At 45.1% G+C, this 19,193-nt stretch overlaps 2 protein-coding genes across 2 annotated transcripts; one reads left to right on the forward strand and one right to left on the reverse strand.

The window, feature by feature from the left end:
• Nucleotides 1-6,017: 6,017 nt before the first annotated feature.
• LOC135511389 (early growth response protein 2b-like) lies at nucleotides 6,018-12,690 on the forward strand. Its single transcript, XM_064932918.1, has 2 exons — nucleotides 6,018-6,147; nucleotides 11,948-12,690. The coding sequence occupies exons 1-2, from the start codon at nucleotides 6,018-6,020 to the stop codon at nucleotides 12,688-12,690; spliced, it is 873 nt and encodes a 290-aa protein (XP_064788990.1).
• Nucleotides 12,691-13,785: 1,095 nt separating this feature from the next.
• LOC135512278 (2-aminoethanethiol dioxygenase-like) lies at nucleotides 13,786-17,884 on the reverse strand. Its single transcript, XM_064934125.1, has one exon. The coding sequence runs from the start codon at nucleotides 17,591-17,593 to the stop codon at nucleotides 16,835-16,837; it is 759 nt and encodes a 252-aa protein (XP_064790197.1). The 5' UTR covers nucleotides 17,594-17,884; the 3' UTR covers nucleotides 13,786-16,834.
• Nucleotides 17,885-19,193: the final 1,309 nt, after the last annotated feature.

The following is a 19,193-nucleotide window of genomic DNA, read 5'->3' on the forward strand; positions in this document are numbered from 1 at the left end:
CGCCTCTACCCACTGTAGCATTGGCTGTAGGTCTGGGTCCCGTCCCTGCTGCTGCCGCCATTCAGCCACGTCGACAGTCTGCAGCTCGCAGCAGACAGGCCCGCTCGCCCGACACACTGTGGCACAGACACCCTCCTCTGCCCGCAGCTCTCTCTCCCGTCCCTCTCTCCGTTCACAGTGGCGGCAGCCGTCTGCAGTACAGGGCCGACGGGACATGGCGTCGGCGTTGGAGTGGCGTGCCCCTGCCCTGTGCACCACCGTGAAGTCATACGGCTGAAGCTCCTCCAACCAGCGTGCCACCTGCCCCTCTGGCTCTCTGAAAGACATGAGCCACTGGAGAGCAGAGTGGTCAGTCCTTACAGTAAAGGGCAGACCACCCAGGTAGTACTTGAAGTGTTTGACGGAAGCCACAACAGCCAAGAGCTCCCGCCGGGTGACACAGTAGCGACGCTCATGTTTGTCAAATGTTTTGCTGAAGTACGCCACCACTCTCTCCCCCTCTGGCCCCACCTGGGCCAGCACCCCACCCATGCCCACATTGCTCGCGTCTGTGTCCAGGATAAAGGGCAAGGTGAGGTCAGGGGCGAGCACGGGGCCTCGATCAGTGCACGTTTGAGGGTGTTGAACGCCTCCTCACACTCCACTGTCCAAGTGAAAGCCTTGTCCTTCGGCAGCAGGCGGTTCAGTGGAGCAGCAACGCTTGAGAAGCCCCGTACAAACCTCCTGTAGTACGAGGCCAGGCCCAGGAAGCTCTTCAGCTGACGCTGGTCGGTGGGGTGGGCCAGTCTCTGACAGCCCCTACCTTGTCCTCCATGGTGCTGATCCCCTCCTTCCCCACTCGGTGGCCCAAGAAGGACACCTCTCTCCTCATGAAGTGGCACTTCTCGGGGTGGAGCTTCAGACCTGCGGCAGCCACCCTCTCCAGCACACGCCGTAGCGCCTCCAGGGCTGACTGGAAGGAGCTGCCATGGGCCAGGATGTCATCGAGGTATACCAGACACTGCTGTCGGGGGATGCCATCCAGCACCCTGTCCATCAAACGCTCAAAAGTAGCTGGAGCGTTGCACAGGCCAAAGCACAGGACCTTGAACTGCCAGTGTCCTCTGTTAGTGGAGAACGCAGTTTTGGCTCTGGCCTCTGGGGAGAGGGGCACCTGCCAGTAGCCACTTCGGAGGTCTAGTGAGGAGAACCAGGAGGACCCCCTAACCAGGTCCAGCGACTCATCGATACGTGGTATGGGGTATGAGTCCTTCCTGGTTACCTCATTCAGCCGCCTGTAGTCCGCACAGAACCTCAGCTTGCCCCCTTCTTCGGAACCATGACGACTGGCGCCGCCCAGGGGCTGTCTGAGGGCTCAATGAAGTCTGCCCGCTGCATCTCCAACACAGCCTTGTCTGCCGCCTCCTGGCGTGCCAGCGGGATACGGCGGGGACGCATCTTGATGGGTCGAGCATCACCTGTGTCGATCTCATGCTGCACCAGATGAGTCTGACCCACCTCTCCCTCACTCAACGCAAAACTGTCTCTGAATTCAAACAGCAACTGCCACAACCGTTCCTGCTGCTCGGGGTCAAGACCAACACAGTTCCTCCCCCATATCTCCCTCACTGCAGACAGTGTCCTCTCCTCTCCCATCTGGGGTAGCTGGGCTGGGGGTTGCGGCCCGGGCTCACAGAGGGCTGTGTCATGGAGGTAGCTGGGGGAATGTAACACACCGCCGTAGGTGACAGGGGGACTGGGGAAAAGTCACACACAGCTGTGGGGAGGGGCGCAGCCATGAGTCTCTGCTGCTTTAACTGTTGGAGTAAAGGGTTTGTTGGGTTGAGTGAATGTGACATTAGGGGGGGCCAAGGTGACTTCCGTCCCTCCCTGGAAGCTCAGTGTGCCCCTATTTAGGTCTAACTGGCAGCCTGTGCTCCTAAGAAAGTCCAACCCCAGGATACAAGGGTCCTGCACAGCCGCCACCCACACAGGATGACGCACAGTCCTGCCCCCTACTGTCAGAGTCATTATTCCCTTCCCTTTCATGGGTGCCAGCTCACCTGTGACTGTGCGGAGCTGCACAGTTGTAGGCTCACACTGAGTCCAACCTGGCACAATATCTGGCCTCACCAGGGTTACTGTGGACCCAGTGTCCACCAGGGCGGAGCAGGGCACCCCCTCCACAGTGACAGGGACATGACAAAAGTCCCCAACACAGGTCCGGCCCACCACAACAACAGGCTCCATCCGCTTGCCCTCGTCTGCTTCTGGGGGAAGTGGAGCCTTGCTTCCCCGTCTGTGCAGGTGGGCTCCTCCTGAAGATGATGGTGGTTGGGATAGAAAGCCAGGGGTCCGCACTACCCGGTCTATGCGGACCCCAAGCCGTTTCCCTGAGCTCTGGGGGGACATGGGGCAATCTCGGCGCAGATGGCCTGGCTGGCCACAACCCCAGCAGACCCTGGGACCAGGGCTTGTGTTTCGTGCCGCCTGTAGCGACACAGCCCGAATGAGTTTTGTCATTTCGGCCACCCAAGCAGGCTTTCCGGCTCCGGGCTGCTCTGCCCCCAGCTCGCACAGAGGGTGTGTCTCCCTGCACCCCCACCAAAGCCCCAGCTGAAGCCCCAGCCCACACCAGCTCCCTCTCCAAAGCCATCTCCAAGGCTGTCTGCAATGACTCAATATGAGCCAGCTGGGTCTGTATGCGCAGCTCCGTAGGAGAGAGCGCCCGTATGAACTGGTCCCGTGCTAGCTCGCTCTGCACGGAGGGGGGCATGTGAGCATATGCCCGCCGAGAGAGGCTCTCAATGTCATTAGCTAGCACCCGTAGAGGCTCTCCAGGCTGCCTGCGTCTATTACTCAGTTCGGAGCGCAGTAGCCCGGGCTGTACACACTGTCCATAGCGCCTCCTCAGTGCTCCCACTAAAGCACCATAATCATGCCTGTCCTCGGGGCTAATCAATATCAAACAGGCCAGAGCTTCATCCGTGAGGCATAAAGCCAACTGCAGTGCCCTTTCTTCATCCGACCACCCCCTAAAATGAGCTAACAGTTCAAACTGAGCATGAAAAGCTTCCCAATCCGCCTTACCGGAATACTTCGGGGTCTTAACAGATACGGACGCAGCCGGGAACTGGGCGCCGCCATGTTTGTTTACATCCCGAGCCCCAGATTCCTCGTCACGCCGCGTCGACGTCGCCACTTCGGTCCGCCCACCAGAATCCGCGCGAAATACAGTCGACGAAGCACTCATGCCTGCTTCAGCCGCCATCGCTCTAACGTCCTCCCTCAAGCGGCCTCTGCGCTCCGACGCCCTGGCGATCTCCTCAGACAGAACCCCCGACGTCGCTTCACACGCACCTCCTTGGCCATAATCGTCCCCTACCTCCACCTTCACTTTCGGATTCCCTCGACGCATTTTCAACCCCCGTTCTCACCTACGGTAGCTAGCCACATAAGTCAGCTAGCTAGCTGGCTAACTTGTATCAACGTTTTTACTTCTGACACCAATGTAATGACCTGACTAGATCCTAAAGGAACAATTGTCCAGACAGAGGCTTGAGTTTGCGAATTGACGGTTTATTAAACCAACTTTACACAGGCTACTGTTTGGGCCGTAGCACACGCCAAAAAGATAACAGATAACCCATAAGCCAATCGTGACCTTCTCTTGGGCAGCCCAGACGTAAGAGAGAGAGAATAAAGGCTGAACCTGGTCTTAACTTCCAATGCTCACCCCCCTGCCCACCCCCCTCCACGCCACTCCGCCAACCACCAGGATGCCCGGCATCAGAACATTCCAGGCATTCCCGTGATTGGCAGATAGCAGGTTGACTGACATGTCGGACCCCGCGAACACCGGGTACTGGTCAGTACAACACAACCACATCCTAGCCTAAGACATAACACACAGCTGTCTGTGCGGGTCGCTACAATATGTTGTGAATTACAATTGGTATTAAATGTTACGAATTTACAAAACGTATGATATGTTACGAATTCTAGTAAGCCAGCTAACGTTAGGTACCTAAAGTTCGCTAGGCTCAGGGTTAAGTTATGGCTAGCTAAAAGTTTTTTTAAAACTATATTTAATTAGGCAAGTCAGTTAAGAACAAATTCTTATTATCAATGACAGCCTAAGAACAGTGGGTTAACTGCCTGTTCAGAGGCAGAACAACAGATTTGTACCTTGTCAGCTCAGAGATTTGAACTTGCAACCTTTCGGTTACTAGTCCAACACTCTAACCACTAGGCTACCCTGCTGCCGGTTTAGGGGAAGGCTAATATGCTAAGTAGCTAAAAATTAGTAAGTAGTTGCTAATTAGCTACAATACTAAAGTTGTTTGTGATGAGATTCGAACTCACATCCAGCCACCCTAATTTCGTTTTTGCCTTAAGTAACAATCTTTCTAGTGTAAACATACCATACTAATTTGGCAGTCACTAATGTACGTTTACTATGTTACGTCTAATGTATGAGACCAGGCTGCAACAATTTATGACGTACTTCCCTGAATGGTGAAAGTGCACTGTGATCTTGATGCTCCTTTCCAATAAATATCTAGGGTCTGATTGTGGTGACATAATGATCCATGCTTGACTGCCGTTTGACAAATATTCTGGCTCTTAACCATAATCTCATCATGTAGACTAGCCTATATGCACTAGCCTATCTGCGAGCTGATAGGCTAGCCTATCTGACTAGCCTAGCTGTTGGGTAGAGCGCATGTGCCAAGACTATTTGGAATTCACTATTTAACCCAACAGTTTTTGAGACAAAACTATTGGTAGAGTTGAAAACTGCGATAGAAACACATTATTTAATGTACCAAATAAATATCTAAAGTGATAAAGTACATGTGGTGTGCACTACGTCATCACGCATTTGTTCTATCTGCAACAAGTAGGTTTGGTGGAAACACCACCGGAGAAAAAAATTGCATATTTTATTTATGCAGATTTTAGAATATTCGCATGGAAATTTGTCCACAATTTGATGGAAACCTAGCTATAGAAACACAATATGAGCCATTTGAGGAGCACACTTCCATCCAGTGCCAATATCCTTGAATAGACATTTAGTAGGTCGTCATACAGCTATCATATTGAGGTAGATGAACAACTGTTTGAGATGAAATTCGTTATAGGTACGTGCACTGGACTGGTGAAGTGTACGTTGAATACAAGAGCCTAGTATCTGTGCTTAATTCATGTGATAAACCTCAGCAAGAAAATAACCCATCCTTCTGTGCTTGCTCAATAATTTGCCTTCAACAGAGTTTATTTCTTGTTTGTTATGTCTGTTGAAATACAACATGATTATGAATAATAGAGAAAATAGATTGGATATTCTAAATTAGAGAACAAGAGACAAGATGTATAGGACACTGTTTGATATAATTGTTTTCAATAATTAATTGTTCAAGTATTTGATCATGTTTCCCAACAATAAGTTAAAGTAACTAGCTGTGAGGCAATTCAGTTTTGCCCTACACCTCTGTCAACAGATTCTTTGTTTTACTTGCCAAGTGAAACTTCCTCTCCCTGCAATCTTTGTCTTATATTTTATGACATAACACCACCCATCAACCTTGCAGAGCAGTCATCCATCTCCCAGGGGGCATCCACCCACACATCCTAGTGTGTGTGTGTGTGTGTGTGTGTGTGGGGGGGGGGGGGGGGGGTATTCCCTCATTTTCTTCTCTTTCTCTCTCTCTCTCTCACACACACACACAATTTTCCTACCCCGGTGTGGCTACTCAGCGGTTAAGCACTTTCTTAAATAATCTGAGCCTGTGTTTATAAACAATGGCGGAATAGGGCAACTCATCCCAGTCCTCAATGGTCACACAGTCCACTAATTTACTCACTTTTTCTACAATAATAAACACATTATCTAGGTAATCAAAAGGGGGAAAACTAATAAAAGCACATGCATCTTCTGTTTTTCCTATCCAAAATCACATGGGCAGCTGGTGGAGGATATGAAGAGAATGAGGGTATATCATGAACACATACCCCAATTATAATGTAGCGAAATGGAGGAATCTAAAACTGTGTTTGGATATGAATACCCCATAGATGGTTGCTGGGTCTCCGAGATGAGCCTCTCCTGGAGTTTCATCGTCATGAGAGCAGCTGTCCCCCAGGCCACGCCCCAGGCATGGGGTTTGAGTGACCCAAACACCTCCGGTTCCTCCAATCAAAGAGACCTTTTCTTTTACAATCTGCTGGGTCTAACAAATCCACTTCATTATCATAACAATTTTAACTGTGAGGGTGGAAGCAAAGTGAAGTGGGAACAATCCTATTGTTTCTTTTTTCCATCAGTCAGAGGAGTAAGAATCTAGTCGGTAACTTTGGTTGATCAGACGTTAGGGGACTGCCACAGCAGAAGCATCTCTCTCTCCATCTATCTGAGGCCCTGCTATCACTGTCTCGGGGGCTATTACAGGTAAGCAATTGAGGGGCTGTTTCAGCTGGGGGTTTTTTTTGTCTCCTATTTTCTTGAACATGCAGAAATCTTAGGGCCAGTTTCCCCAGACATAGATGAAATGTAGTCCTGGACTAAAATGCTATGGAGATTCTCAATATGTGTCCAGGAAACTGGCCCATAGTAACAGTATCGTTGTTTTAAGCTTGTAAAAAAAAAGTAGAATAGATCACTTTTAAAATGCACATGCAATCAAAACCTTTACAATATATGCTCTATATGTAAACTGTTAGGTATGAAATTAAGGTAGTATCATCAGGATCTTTTACAAATACAACTCCCTCTTGACGAAGCACAGTATGTCACTGTACACATACTACTTATCATGAGTGCCACTATGTATTGGTAGGCTGCATGGTAATAGACTATCATTCGAATGTTGTTTATTGATGCTCAAAATACTTGACAAACAATCAGGCCTCAATTTCACAATAAAGGGTTCTGAAAGTAAATGTAAATGTAAGTGATGTACAATAACAATATTGTACTATGAAAGATTCAAGTCATGGGTGATTCAAACACATCAAGACATACATTTATCCTATTTGCAATACATGCATTTATGAATGGACATTCTCTGGTATGTTTTTAATATTTAAGAAAGCTTATTGCAAACCTCAAACATATCTTCAAATCACATTTGTCACGCATATATTACCTATTTTACAAAAAAGTGTTATAAAACAAAGATTCATAATAACAAAAACCACACATGACATTTGATTAATCGTCATGCAGGGGTCTCCAGACCCCTAGGTGACACAGGCAGAGGCAACACAAAACGCCCCCCTCTAAATCCCACTCAATGTGGCGGGGCGTGGGCGTGGGGTGCAGGGAGGGCACCATTCCCCACGGAGGCACGCTGTGCAGAATAACGACCGGACACTGGACCTGGAAAAACTCCCATCTGCCAGAGGGAAGAGGCATTCACCCAATACACTAACATTTTTGTAACTGTGGGTGTTAAAAAGGGAACTTTTGGGTTAATTTCCCCCACTGCAAGGGGAAAAAGGGGAGTTAGGTACTACTCACTAGTCATTAGGATGTCTTATTTAAGTAGGTCTATCATTTTTAGGTGGACAAGTTGTTGCCTGTGTTACAAAGCCTATGGACAATTGTTTTTGTGTTTCCTACATAGTCATATGTGCTATAACAAATTACATACACTAACTAGCCTATTGTGGAATATGTTAATGTAAATGTTGAAGGTTTCACAAATAGGAATATACATAGATGATGTCATTAGGAACATGTCAGACACATTTTGTATAAGAAAGACTAAAGATCATCACCATTATAAGTAGACGGTGTCCCCTGTGACAGAATAGCAAATCAAATTTTATTGGTCACATACACATTTAGCAGATGCTATTGCGGGCGTAGCGAAATTATTGTGTCCCTAGCTCCAACAGTGCAGTAGTATCTAACAATTCACAACAATACACACAAATCTAAAAGTAAAAGAATGGAATTAATAAATAAATATTAGATCGAGTGGCAGTGGCATTGACTACAATACCATAGAATAGAATACAGTATATACATATGAGATGAGTAAAGCAGTATGTAAACATTATTTAAACATTATTAAAGTGGCCAGTGATTCCAAGTCTATGTATATAGGGCAGCAGTCTCTAAGGTGCAGGGTTGCGTAACCAGGAGGAAACCGGCTAGTGATGGCTATTTAACAGTCTGATTGTCTTGAGATAGAAGCTATTTTTCAGTCTCTCGGTCCCAGCTTGATGCACCTGTACTCACCGCGCCTTCTGGATGATAGTGGGGTGAACAGGCCGTGGCTAGGGTAGTTGATGTCCTTGATGGTATTTTTGGCCTTCCTGTGACATCTGGTACTGTAGGGGTCCTGGAGGGCAGGTAGTTTGCCCCCGGTGATGCATTGGGTAGACCGTACCACCCTCTGGAGAGCTCTGCGGTTGTGGGCGGTGCAGTTACAGTAACAGGTGGTGATACAGCTTGACAGGATGCTCTCAATTGTGCATCTGTAAAAGTTTGAGGGATTTAGGGGCCAAGGCAAAATTCTTCAGCCTCCTGAGGTTGAAGAGACGCTGTTGCACCTTCTTCACCACGCTGTCTGTGTAGGTGGACCATTTCAGATCGGCAGTGATGTGTATCGAGGAACTTGAAGCTTTCCACCTTCTCAACTTCAGTCCCGTCAATGGCGATAGGGGCGTGCTCCTTTGTTTTGTTGACGTTGACTGAGAGGATATTTTCCTGGCACCACTCTCCCAGGGTCCTCAACTCCTCCTTGTAGGCTGTCTCGTCATTGTTGGTAATCAGGCCTACTACTGTTGTGTCGCAGCCCGTCAGAAAGTCCAGGACCCAGTTGCACAGGGTGGGGTTGAGACCCAGAGCCCTGAGTTCAATGATGAGCTTGGAGGGTACTATGTTGTTGAATGCTGAGCTATAGTGAATGAACAGCATTCTTACATAGGTATTCCTCTTGTCCAGATGGGATAGGGAAGTGTGCAGTGTGATTGCATCGTCTGTGGATCTATTGGAGCGATAAAGCAAATTGAAGTGGGTCTAGGATGTCAGGTAAATTAGTGGTGATATGATCCTTAACTAGACTCTCAAAGCATGATGACAGAAGTGAGTGCTATGGGGCGATAGTCATTTTGTTCAGTTACCTTTGCTTTCTTGGGTACAGGAACGGTGGGCATCATGAAGCAAGAGGGGACAGCAGACTGGGATAGGGAGAGATTGAATATGTCTGAAAACTCTCCAGCCAGCTGGTCTGCACATTCTCTGAGGACGGGGCTATGGATGTCGTCTGGGCCCAGCAGCCTTGTGAGGGTTAACACGTTTCAATGTCTTACTCACGCCGGCCACGAAGGAGAGCCCACAGTCCTAGGCAGCGGGCCGCATCGGTGGCACTGTGTTATCCTCAAAGCAGGCGAAGAAGGTGTTTAGCTTGTCAGGGAGCAAGACATCGGTGTCCGCGACATGGTTGGTTTTCCCTTTGTAGTCCGTGATTTTCTGTAGATCCTGCCACGTCTTGTTTCTGAGCCGTTGAATTGCGACCCCACTTTGTCTCTGTACTGACGTTTTTCCTGTTTGATTGCCTTACGGAGGGAATAACTACACTGTTTGTATTTGGCCATATTCCCAGTCACCTTGCCATTGTTAAATTCGGTGGTTCTCGCTTTCTCGCCATTTATCCACGGTTTCTGGTTTGGGTAGGTTTTGATGGTCACAGTGGATACAACATCTCCTAATACACTTCCTGATGAACTCAGTCACCGTATCTGTGTATTCGTCAATGTTATTCTCAGAGGCTACCTGGAACATATCCCAGTTCGTGTGATCAAAACAATCTTGAAACATGGATTCTGATTGGTCAGACCAGCGTTGAATAGACTTTAGCATGGGTACTTCCTGTTTAGGTTTCTGCCTATAGGAAGGATAAGAAAAATGGAGTCATGATCAGATTTGCCGAAGGGAGGGCAGGGGAGGGCCTTGTAGGCATTTCGAAAAGTTGAGTAGCAGTGGTCCAATGTTTTTCCAGCACAAGTACTACGGTCAATATGTTGGTAGATTTTCGGTAGTGTTTTCCTCAAATATGCTTGGTTAAAATCCCCAGCTACAATAAATGTGGCCTCAGGATTATCTACTTGTGTAAGGAGAAGTCTCATTACCTGTGTGTCATAGTGGACGTGCAGGCATTGTGTTTAAAAGGCCTCCTCTTGCTTTGTTACTAACTGCCACAGCCCTTGGATCAACAACCTTGTCACATGCACAGTATGCCTACAGACATCAGCCATATGTAATTTACACTGAATGAGGGAAGCTTGATGAGAAGAGAGGAAGGAGTCCCAAGATGATCCCTTCCATAGTGTGGGATGTAGAGTAGGTGCTGCTATGTCATACATACTTTCAGTCCATACAGGTTGGCAACCCATAACTCAAAAAGGATTAATAGTCTATCTAATGACCATCCTGTTCACTGGGTACAAATGTTCCAACTTTATGGGGTGATATGAAGCACGTGCCTTATAAAGCATTCTAAAGCATATGCCTTCATACATTTTTTGTTTATCCTACACTGATTTTTCCCCCAAAAATGTTTTAGGTAGCTATAGAACTTTGACCAATTGAAATTTCAATTGTTGCACATGAAATCGCTCTTCTCATATGCCTCTGTGTGTGCTTCTTCCTTCCCAGGACTCTATATTTCATGTATGCAATTTACCGGATGTATTTAATATGAGTAGAAAGTGGGTGTCATCTATTACACCAGTTGAATCCATTTTTGGTGAAGTGATACCAGAGTTCCTGTAAGCTTTTGTCAGCATGCCGATTATTATATAGACAATAAAATTGGAAATAAACTTTACATGGTAATATTTACTCAACTGAACTAGGCTAACAAATACCATGCAAAAAGAAAACTAATTTGTAATCTATTTTTTTAAATTAATTGACAAGTGTTCTTTGATGTTGTAATCAAGCTTGAGGCCTAATCCTAGCCCGGCTTTCCCCCTTTTTAATCACCTCGTCCTTGGATGGCCAGTGACGTCAAGGGACATTATTAAGAGACTCCATTCAAATTCAAACTACAATATTGAATCCCCATAATACACCGATATTATATTATATGTGTCATGCGTAGGCGACACCATAGGCTATGGCAGAGAATACATCACTGGATTTGAAGGTTATATATTGAGTGCGTAAAGGCACGTAAAGGCTTGAAGCGCATACTCTTGGTAAAATAAATGACAGCTAAAACCACGGATAAAGTTTGGGTACCAATCTGTGTTCTTTTTTACACGACATTCACGAGGGAATTTACTCAAAGGAAGAGGAAATATCCGTATCATTGCCAGAGACGGAACTGGGTTAAAAGTTGAGTCATTGTAGAAACAGCACAGCCAATTAGATAAAGCTTATTTAGAAAATATTCATTTCTATTTCGCTGCTCTAGCCAATGGAAGGGAAGCCAGGTGTTCTCATCAACCTTACTGAAATGTCAGTATTCAAATACATGATTAGTCATTTGAGATGATCGTAAATTGAGGAGAATAATCCAAATTATTGGTCAATATTAATCAAATAGATTCATTGTCTGCTATAGTAAGCCAATGTATTTTTTAGAAAGCACTATGTGACATGAAACTTAATTCGTACCCATTACAAAACCACAAATTGGTGCTCAACCGCACGCAAAACCCATGCATAAAATGAAAAACCCGTGCGTAAAAGTCATAATATTTTTTGGGGGGCCACATATCTAATAGTACTTTTTCTTTGCTCCGCAGGTGATCGTTTGAGTGAAGAAAGGGACAATTTCGAGTTGCCTTTCCAGAGCAATTTTACGCAGCCCCCGCGCACTCAGCCTGTTGCATACAAGGACACCGGAATCCCAGGGGCTTCAATAAGTAGTTTGTGATTTAACGACAGCAGCTTCCTCCCCGGTGTCTGCCTCGCCCTCGCCTGAACCACAGAACCTTTGCGCATGAAACGTGAGCTGCACCATGGCGCAGAGTCAACATGATATAAACAACATGTATGCTCCATCATCTTACTCTTGTAGCAGGGAAATGTACCAGGACCAATCAACCTACCTGGCAACCTCGACCTGCCCCATGTACGACCAACAGCCGTCCCACTCATACACGTCACCAAAGTCGACAGTGGACAGTGCGCTCTTAACCATCATGCCTGAGTACAGCGGGTTCTACCAGCCAAATTGCCAACGAGACATCCAGGCTTTTCCTGACAGGAAAGTGTTACCATATTCACTGAACTCGTTGAGGCTTCCACCACCTCTGACACCTCTGAACACAATAAGGAATTTTACACGTGTGGGACCTGCGACAGAGGGCCCTTGTCAACCCAATCCCTACAACACTCCAAATTTACCCCTGAGGCCAATACCGAGGCCGAGAAAGTATCCAAACCGCTCGAGCAAAACGCCTGTCCATGAGCGACCATACCCTTGCCCGGTAGAGAGCTGCGACAGGAGGTTCTCTCGGTCGGACGAGCTGAGTAGACACGTCAGAATCCACACAGGGCACAAACCCTTCCCATGTCGGATCTGCACGCGCAGTTTCAGTCGCAGCGACCACCTCACTACGCACATCCGCACACACACTGGAGAAAAACCATTTTCTTGTGACCACTGTGGAAGAAAGTTCGCCAGGAGTGATGAAAGAAGGAGACATACGAAAATCCACTTAAGACAGAAAGAGAAAAAGTAATCATAATGACCCTGGCATAATTGGTTTGAACATTCAGCCACAATGTTTCCATGCAGTCCAAAAATAATTTTATAACATCCAAATCACATTCACGCTGAATTTAGCATACATGGTTAACTAGGGCGACTACTGAATGTGGATATAAGGTGCTGAATGAATAACATCATAAATGGACAGGGCTATCACGTGTATATTATAGACGTTAGGCATAGAGCCAGTTAGCCATAACTTAACTGTAAATGTGCACAAACACTAGTGCTCAAGATAGAACGTGTTTCAATAGAGCAGGTTAGTTAACAGTCATAGAGATGCTGAATAGCAGGCAAGGAGTAAGATTCAACGCCAATACTAAAGGGTATCAGCCGGCAAGTAGATTCTCCTTTGCCAGTGTTTAAAGAGCAGCTGAAAAAAATATGATACCACAATAGATGAGACTGTGATGGGCATCCCTGCATTTTAGCTGGAAAGGAGTGCAATGACCAATATCACAGAGTCTAGATGTCTGTTCTGTTCTGCTGAATATCATCACCATTCTGAGAATGGGGGCTTGACTCCCATGTGTGCAAAAACTGGAAGCTTTGTACAGTGTCTGTCAAGAGAGACAATTAACTGAATTGATTAACCTGCTGTTTGATAACTTTTTAAAATCTCCTGTTACTTGTTGGATAAAGATGACAGAGTAACAAACAATTGATGCCACTTAGCCTCTCAGCTGTAAGATCATTACAGAACGTAACAAAGGAGAAAAACTTTGATACTTTTATTTTACATGTGTTTTATACACTGAGTATGGGCTATTATACACTGAGTATTTAACTGACTTGATGCTTCTTACAATAAATGGAGAATATTTTGATGTTGTTGGCATAAAGAAAACTGCTTGTTTGTTAGTGTGCTTGTGCATTGTTCCACAAATGTATTCTTAATTAGCCTAGTACAAATTAAATTACTGGGCAAAGGACATGGTTGAATATTTTAAACAACAATGGAATCCACTTTGTGTTGTAGAATATGTATTTTTGTCTTATTTTGGTCCTTTGAAAGTAGGCTATAGGCTATTGTATATAAACTCAGCAACAACAAAAGAACATCCTCTCACTGTCAAATGTGTTTATTTTCAGCAAACTTAACATGTGTAAATATTTGTATGAACATAAACAAGATTCAAAAACTGAGACATAAACTGAACAAGATTCACAGACATGTGACTAACAAAAATGGAAAAATGTGTCCCTGAACAAAGCGGGGTCACAAAGGGGGGGGGTAACAGTCAGTATCTGGTGTGGCCACCAGCTGCATTAAGTACTGCAGTGCATTTCTCCTCATGGACTGCACCAGATTTGCCCGTTCTTGCTGTGAGATGTTACCCCGCTCTTCCACCAAGGCACCTGCAAGTTCCCGGACATTTCTTAGGGGAATGGCCCTAGCCCTCACTCTCCGATCCAACAGGTCCAAGACGTGCTCAAAGGGATTGAGATCCGGGCTTTTCGCTGGCCATGGCAGAACACTGACATTCCTGTCTTGCAGGAAATCACGCACAGAATGAGCAGTATGGCTGGTGGCATTGTCATGCTGGAGGGTCATGTCAGGATGAGCCTGCAGGGAGGGTACCACATGAGGGAGGAGGATGTCTTCCCTGTAATGCACAACGTTGAGATAGCTTGTTGTCATTGCAGGCAGTCCGATGATGCTGTGACACACTGCCCCAGACCATGACGGACCCTCCACCTCGATCCCGCTCCAGATTACAGGCTTCGGTGTAACGCTCATTCCTTCAACGATAAACGCGAATCTGACCATCACCCCTGGTGAGACAAAACCGCGACTCGTCAAATAGCACTTTTTGCCAGTCCTGTCTGGTCCAGTGACGGTGGGTTTGTGCCCATAGGTGACGTTGTTGCTGGTGATGTCTGGTGAGGTCCTGCCTTACAACAGGCCTACAAGCCCTCAGTCTAGCCTCTCTCAACCTATTGCGGACAGTCTGAGCACTGATGGGAGTGATTGTGCGTTCCTGGTGTAACTCGGGCAGTTGTTGTTGCCATCCTGTACCTGTACCGCAGGTGTGATGTTCGGATGTACCGATCCTGTGCAGGTGTTGTTACACGTGGTCTGCCACTTTGAGGATGATCAGCTGTCCGTCCTGTCTCCCTGCAGCGCTATCTTAGGCGTCTCACAGTACGGACATTGCAATATATTGCCGTGACCACATCTGCAGTCCTCATCCTTCCGTGCAGCATGCCTAAGGCACGTTCACACAGATGAACAGGGATCCTGGCCATCTTTATTTTGGTGTTTTTCAGTCAGTAGAAAAGCCTTTTTAGTGTCCTAAGTTTTTATAACTGTGACCTTCATTGCCTACCATCTGTAAGCTGTTTGTGTCTTAACGACCATTCCACAGTTGCATGTTCATTAATTGTGTGTGGTTCAAGAACAAGCATGGGAAACAGTGTTTAAACCCTTTACAATGAAGATCTGTGAAGTTATTTGGATTTTTATGAATTATTTTTTGAAAGACAGGGTCCTGAAATAGGGACGTTTCTTTTTTTGCCGAGTTTAGGTCAAGGGAGGCCTATACTGAATACAGTATTCTACTAGTCACATTGTCCTTCTCAGGTAATACTCAGTATGTCCACAAGAGGCCCCTAAGCCGCAAGCAATGAACTCAATAGCACTCTGCCAAATATGAGCTAAATTCCCAAATTGATGAAGCAAACAAAGTTATTATGGGGATTAAGTTTAATTGGTGAAGTTCGATTAACTAAGCAATGTTTAAGATAATTATTCAGTAACCCAAGTCCCATGGGACTATCTCAAAGAATGTAGTTTGATCCAATCAAAACATACCTATAGTAAATGACTTTTTTCATTTGTAAAGTCTTATTAATTCAGGCTGTAATACACAATTGATGTATACAACCTGAAAGTAATGACTTCAAAATCATGTAAATGTTCCATAGAAGCCAGAATGTTTAAAAAAATTACATTTAAACTTACTCTACTGCTTGTCTGTTAGGTTTGTCTTTCAGTTGCTTAACCAATCTTTTTAGAGAGCCTGTTGGTATATGGTTCAGTTTGGCATAGAGGTAAAGTTATGCAATGAAAATTGTATATTATGAATCAGAGGAGGACATTGCACACTGTATTTTTGTTGTTGAAGGCTTGAAATCTGAATATAAATTAATAAAAATCTCACAAAGGTGTGGATTGTTCTCCATCCTCCTGATTCAGAATATAATGTTCATTATCATGGCAGGCTTGGTTCAACAGCTGTTGACTAAATAAAATGTAAAATTCAATATAAACTATTTTTATCTCAGTGCCTGGAACTGAACAATATACCTTTCAGCTCTTTAACAAGTTGGGTAAACAAAATTTGCCTTCGGATATTTTGTTTCAAATTTAGAGCAGCCAAAGAATAAACCACAGACAACTGGTAGAGTAATTTTAAATGTTATTTGATTCAACATTCTGGCTTGTAAGGAACACTTGCACGATTCTTCAGGCATTAGTTTCAGGTTGTATATACCAATTAATTGTGTATTACAGCATGATTTGGGGCGGCAGGGTAGCCTAGTGGTTAGAGCGTTGGACTAGTAGCCGAAAGGTTGCAAGTTCGAATCCCCGAGCTGACAAGGTACAAATCTGTTGTTCTGCCCCTGAACAGGCAGTTAACCCACTGTTCCTAGGCTGTCATTGAAAATAAGAATTTGTTCTTAACTGACCTGCCTAGTAAAATTTCAAAAAAAAATTACCCCATTTAGTGAATTCTTGAGTCCCTCAATCTTGTTCTTCTTAGAAATGTTATGTTTAATGTATGGTTTCAGTTCATTTCAAGACATGATAAACTTGGTGTAATTTCAAATACATTAGAGATGATGTACAAAGATCACAATTTATCAACTGAGTAACTACTTTCATTACAGGCTAAATGCATTGTGACTGGCCAACCCCCAAACTGAAGAGACGATAGTAGTATAAGTATAAGTGCTTTTAGTTCACACAACATGTTTTCCTATTACACACCACAGTGACAGTGATATATCCATTCCATAATAATCCATCATTGTAGGAATTATGACCATCATACATTTATACCATGTTGTGACACAGCCCTGAGAATCAATGGTTCACATCAATTCAGCGTTCAGATATTGACTTCAGGGCCGGGGTAAGGTTCACCACCACACCAAAAATCAGAAGGTTGCGGTACTTCCATGAGCCAAACTTCCTTTTGCCCCTGAGCCTCAGCCTTTTTGTCCTCCGAGTCCGAGGCAGACTCCAGAACTTTGTAATAATGACAGTCTCTACCGTCATCTGGATCATATGGTGGTGCCAGAATATCGAGGAAAGCAGTGGGTCCATCGACTGCGTCGATTTGATGAAGGTTGTCTCGGTCAGGGGTCAACATACACGGGCCACTCTCTTCTGTAAACTCACCGACCGACCGGAGTATTGACCTCCTCAGCGTATCTCTCTGGAAAGGTAGCAGGGGAGGCTTGAATTGCATGTCACTGGCCACGTTGGTTGATTTGTCCAACCTGTCAAAACAGGTGATCCTGACCTTGCCATACATAACTTTTAACATGCCGTACATTCCCGGGTGGTCGTGCAAGGGGATGGAAGCACCGCTCTTCAGCAGAAACACCCCCATGCTGAATTGGTCTGTCTCGCATATGTGCATGTATGTGACCGGGGGGTTGTGTGGCAGAGCTGTAGACGCGCAGTCAACTTTCCTTGGAGCAATCTTCAGATCCGCAGCTCTGATTTCGGTCATGAGGGTTTGGAGTTTACCTTGATTATCCAGAAACGCTTTATCACCTACCAAAGATGGGTTTCTAAAAGTTACAAGCGCCTGTCTACCAATTTTCTGAACGAGGGAGGTCATGTTGTCGCGAGGCATCATTAAGCCCGTGAAGTACTGTTCTGTAATTCCACACTAGCCTCGCGCTTGCTAGCTAGCGTTTTGCAGGCTGGGCTTCAAGCACAGCTGCCGTTGATCCAGCCTGTCCCTCTCTCGGTGAGAATGATTGATTACACCTGGTGAAATATATATTCCAACTTCACATAAAAATAGAAAGTCGAATACAATTTTAAGTGAGGGGTACTCTGTATGAAACAACATCCAATTTCTCTCCAACTCCCCATTTACGGATATCTTTCACACACGTCCGCAAAGGAAAACGCTTCAAGTTCGTGACGCGGGGCATTGTGGGAAATGTGGTTTAATAATGTACTGTTGGTATTTATCTTCACCCAAACACATCGTTATTAGATAAAACATATAAAGCATATGAAATGTGTATAATATTTGTTTTGATACTATGTTCAATTACAAGTCTTACATTTCATATCATTGTGAGAGATGATAAACGTATTTATTTATGTACTACAATAACCAAAATACCATTCCTCACCTCCTTAAAGGGGAACAGCAGTGAGGCTGTTGACCTTTTCATACTTGAGTCTACTGATTCTGGACAATACAGAGCGCAGCAGTGTACTATGAGTAGGCCTACCATATAAGACTAAACTCGTTTATTATTCTATCAATTGAAAAAGCAGAGCAGCATTAGGTTTGAAATAATGGCAGGACTTTGAAAGAATGGTAGAATTTTCTCTGAAACATAAGAGGGCCTATCAATCTCACCGAGCAGCAAGCCCAATGCACATTTTAATTTGAGTCATTTAGCTCACACTGTTATCCAGAGCAACAAGAGTTAAGTGCCTTGCTCAAGGGTACAACTACAGATTTTTCACTGAGCCAGCTCAATGATTCAAACCAGCAACCTTTCGGTTATGCTCTAAACACACTTTACCACTAGGCTACCTGCCATCTCAATGTATGTTACGGCAGCCTAATTTCCTTGAACAATTTGGCCACCCAAAAATAATTAATGAATCATGAGTGATCTGTCATATGGAAGCTATTAAGCATGTTATCTAAAAAGAGTGACAGATGGTTCCACATTTGGTAATCGTTCCTCATCAGGTTGTTTTTCTGTTATTTTTTCCCCACAATTCTCCATCATCACACACACATACACACACGCACACAAAGGATACACTCGTGCAGGAAATGACACCAACTCCCCCGTCCATTCCTTTGTTCCTCTTATTCTTGGCTCCCGGTAAAGTGTATTTCTGCTACAGATAATTTGAGGCATAGCCTAACCACATTTATAAATGTGTTTTGCAAAGTTGATTAATTAGGTGGGTTCATGCGAGATACAACTGGATGAAAGCAGGTGGAAACTCTGGAGCTAAATTGAAAGTAAAGCTTAGCAAGAAGCATAGCTAAAGCAAGAGGACTCTGTCCTGCCTCCTTAATTCTATTGTGGTGCTTCTGTCGAAACAAAACAAACAAGATTTTTATCTGCAAGAAGCTGTTTATTTGTGGCCTTGGTTCACCAGCAAACCCCACAAAATACTTGTATATTTATCACTGTGTCTTTGAAATTCCTCGAGAGCAGCAGTAGTATCTTTCAAAACATCATGGAGTTTGT

This window comes from Oncorhynchus masou, chromosome 24, assembly GCF_036934945.1.
Source record: "Oncorhynchus masou masou isolate Uvic2021 chromosome 24, UVic_Omas_1.1, whole genome shotgun sequence".
Taxonomy (NCBI): Eukaryota; Metazoa; Chordata; class Actinopteri; order Salmoniformes; family Salmonidae; genus Oncorhynchus; species Oncorhynchus masou.

Coding starts and splice junctions, on each gene's coding strand:
- LOC135511389 (XM_064932918.1), top strand. CDS start 6,018: ATGGAGGAATCTAAAACTGTGTTTGGATATGAATACCCCATAGATGGT. Junction 6,148..11,947: donor GGCCACGCCCCAGGCATGGG/GTTTGAGTGACC, acceptor ACCTTTGCGCAT/GAAACGTGAGCTGCACCATG.
- LOC135512278 (XM_064934125.1), bottom strand. CDS start 17,593: ATGATGCCTCGCGACAACATGACCTCCCTCGTTCAGAAAATTGGTAGA.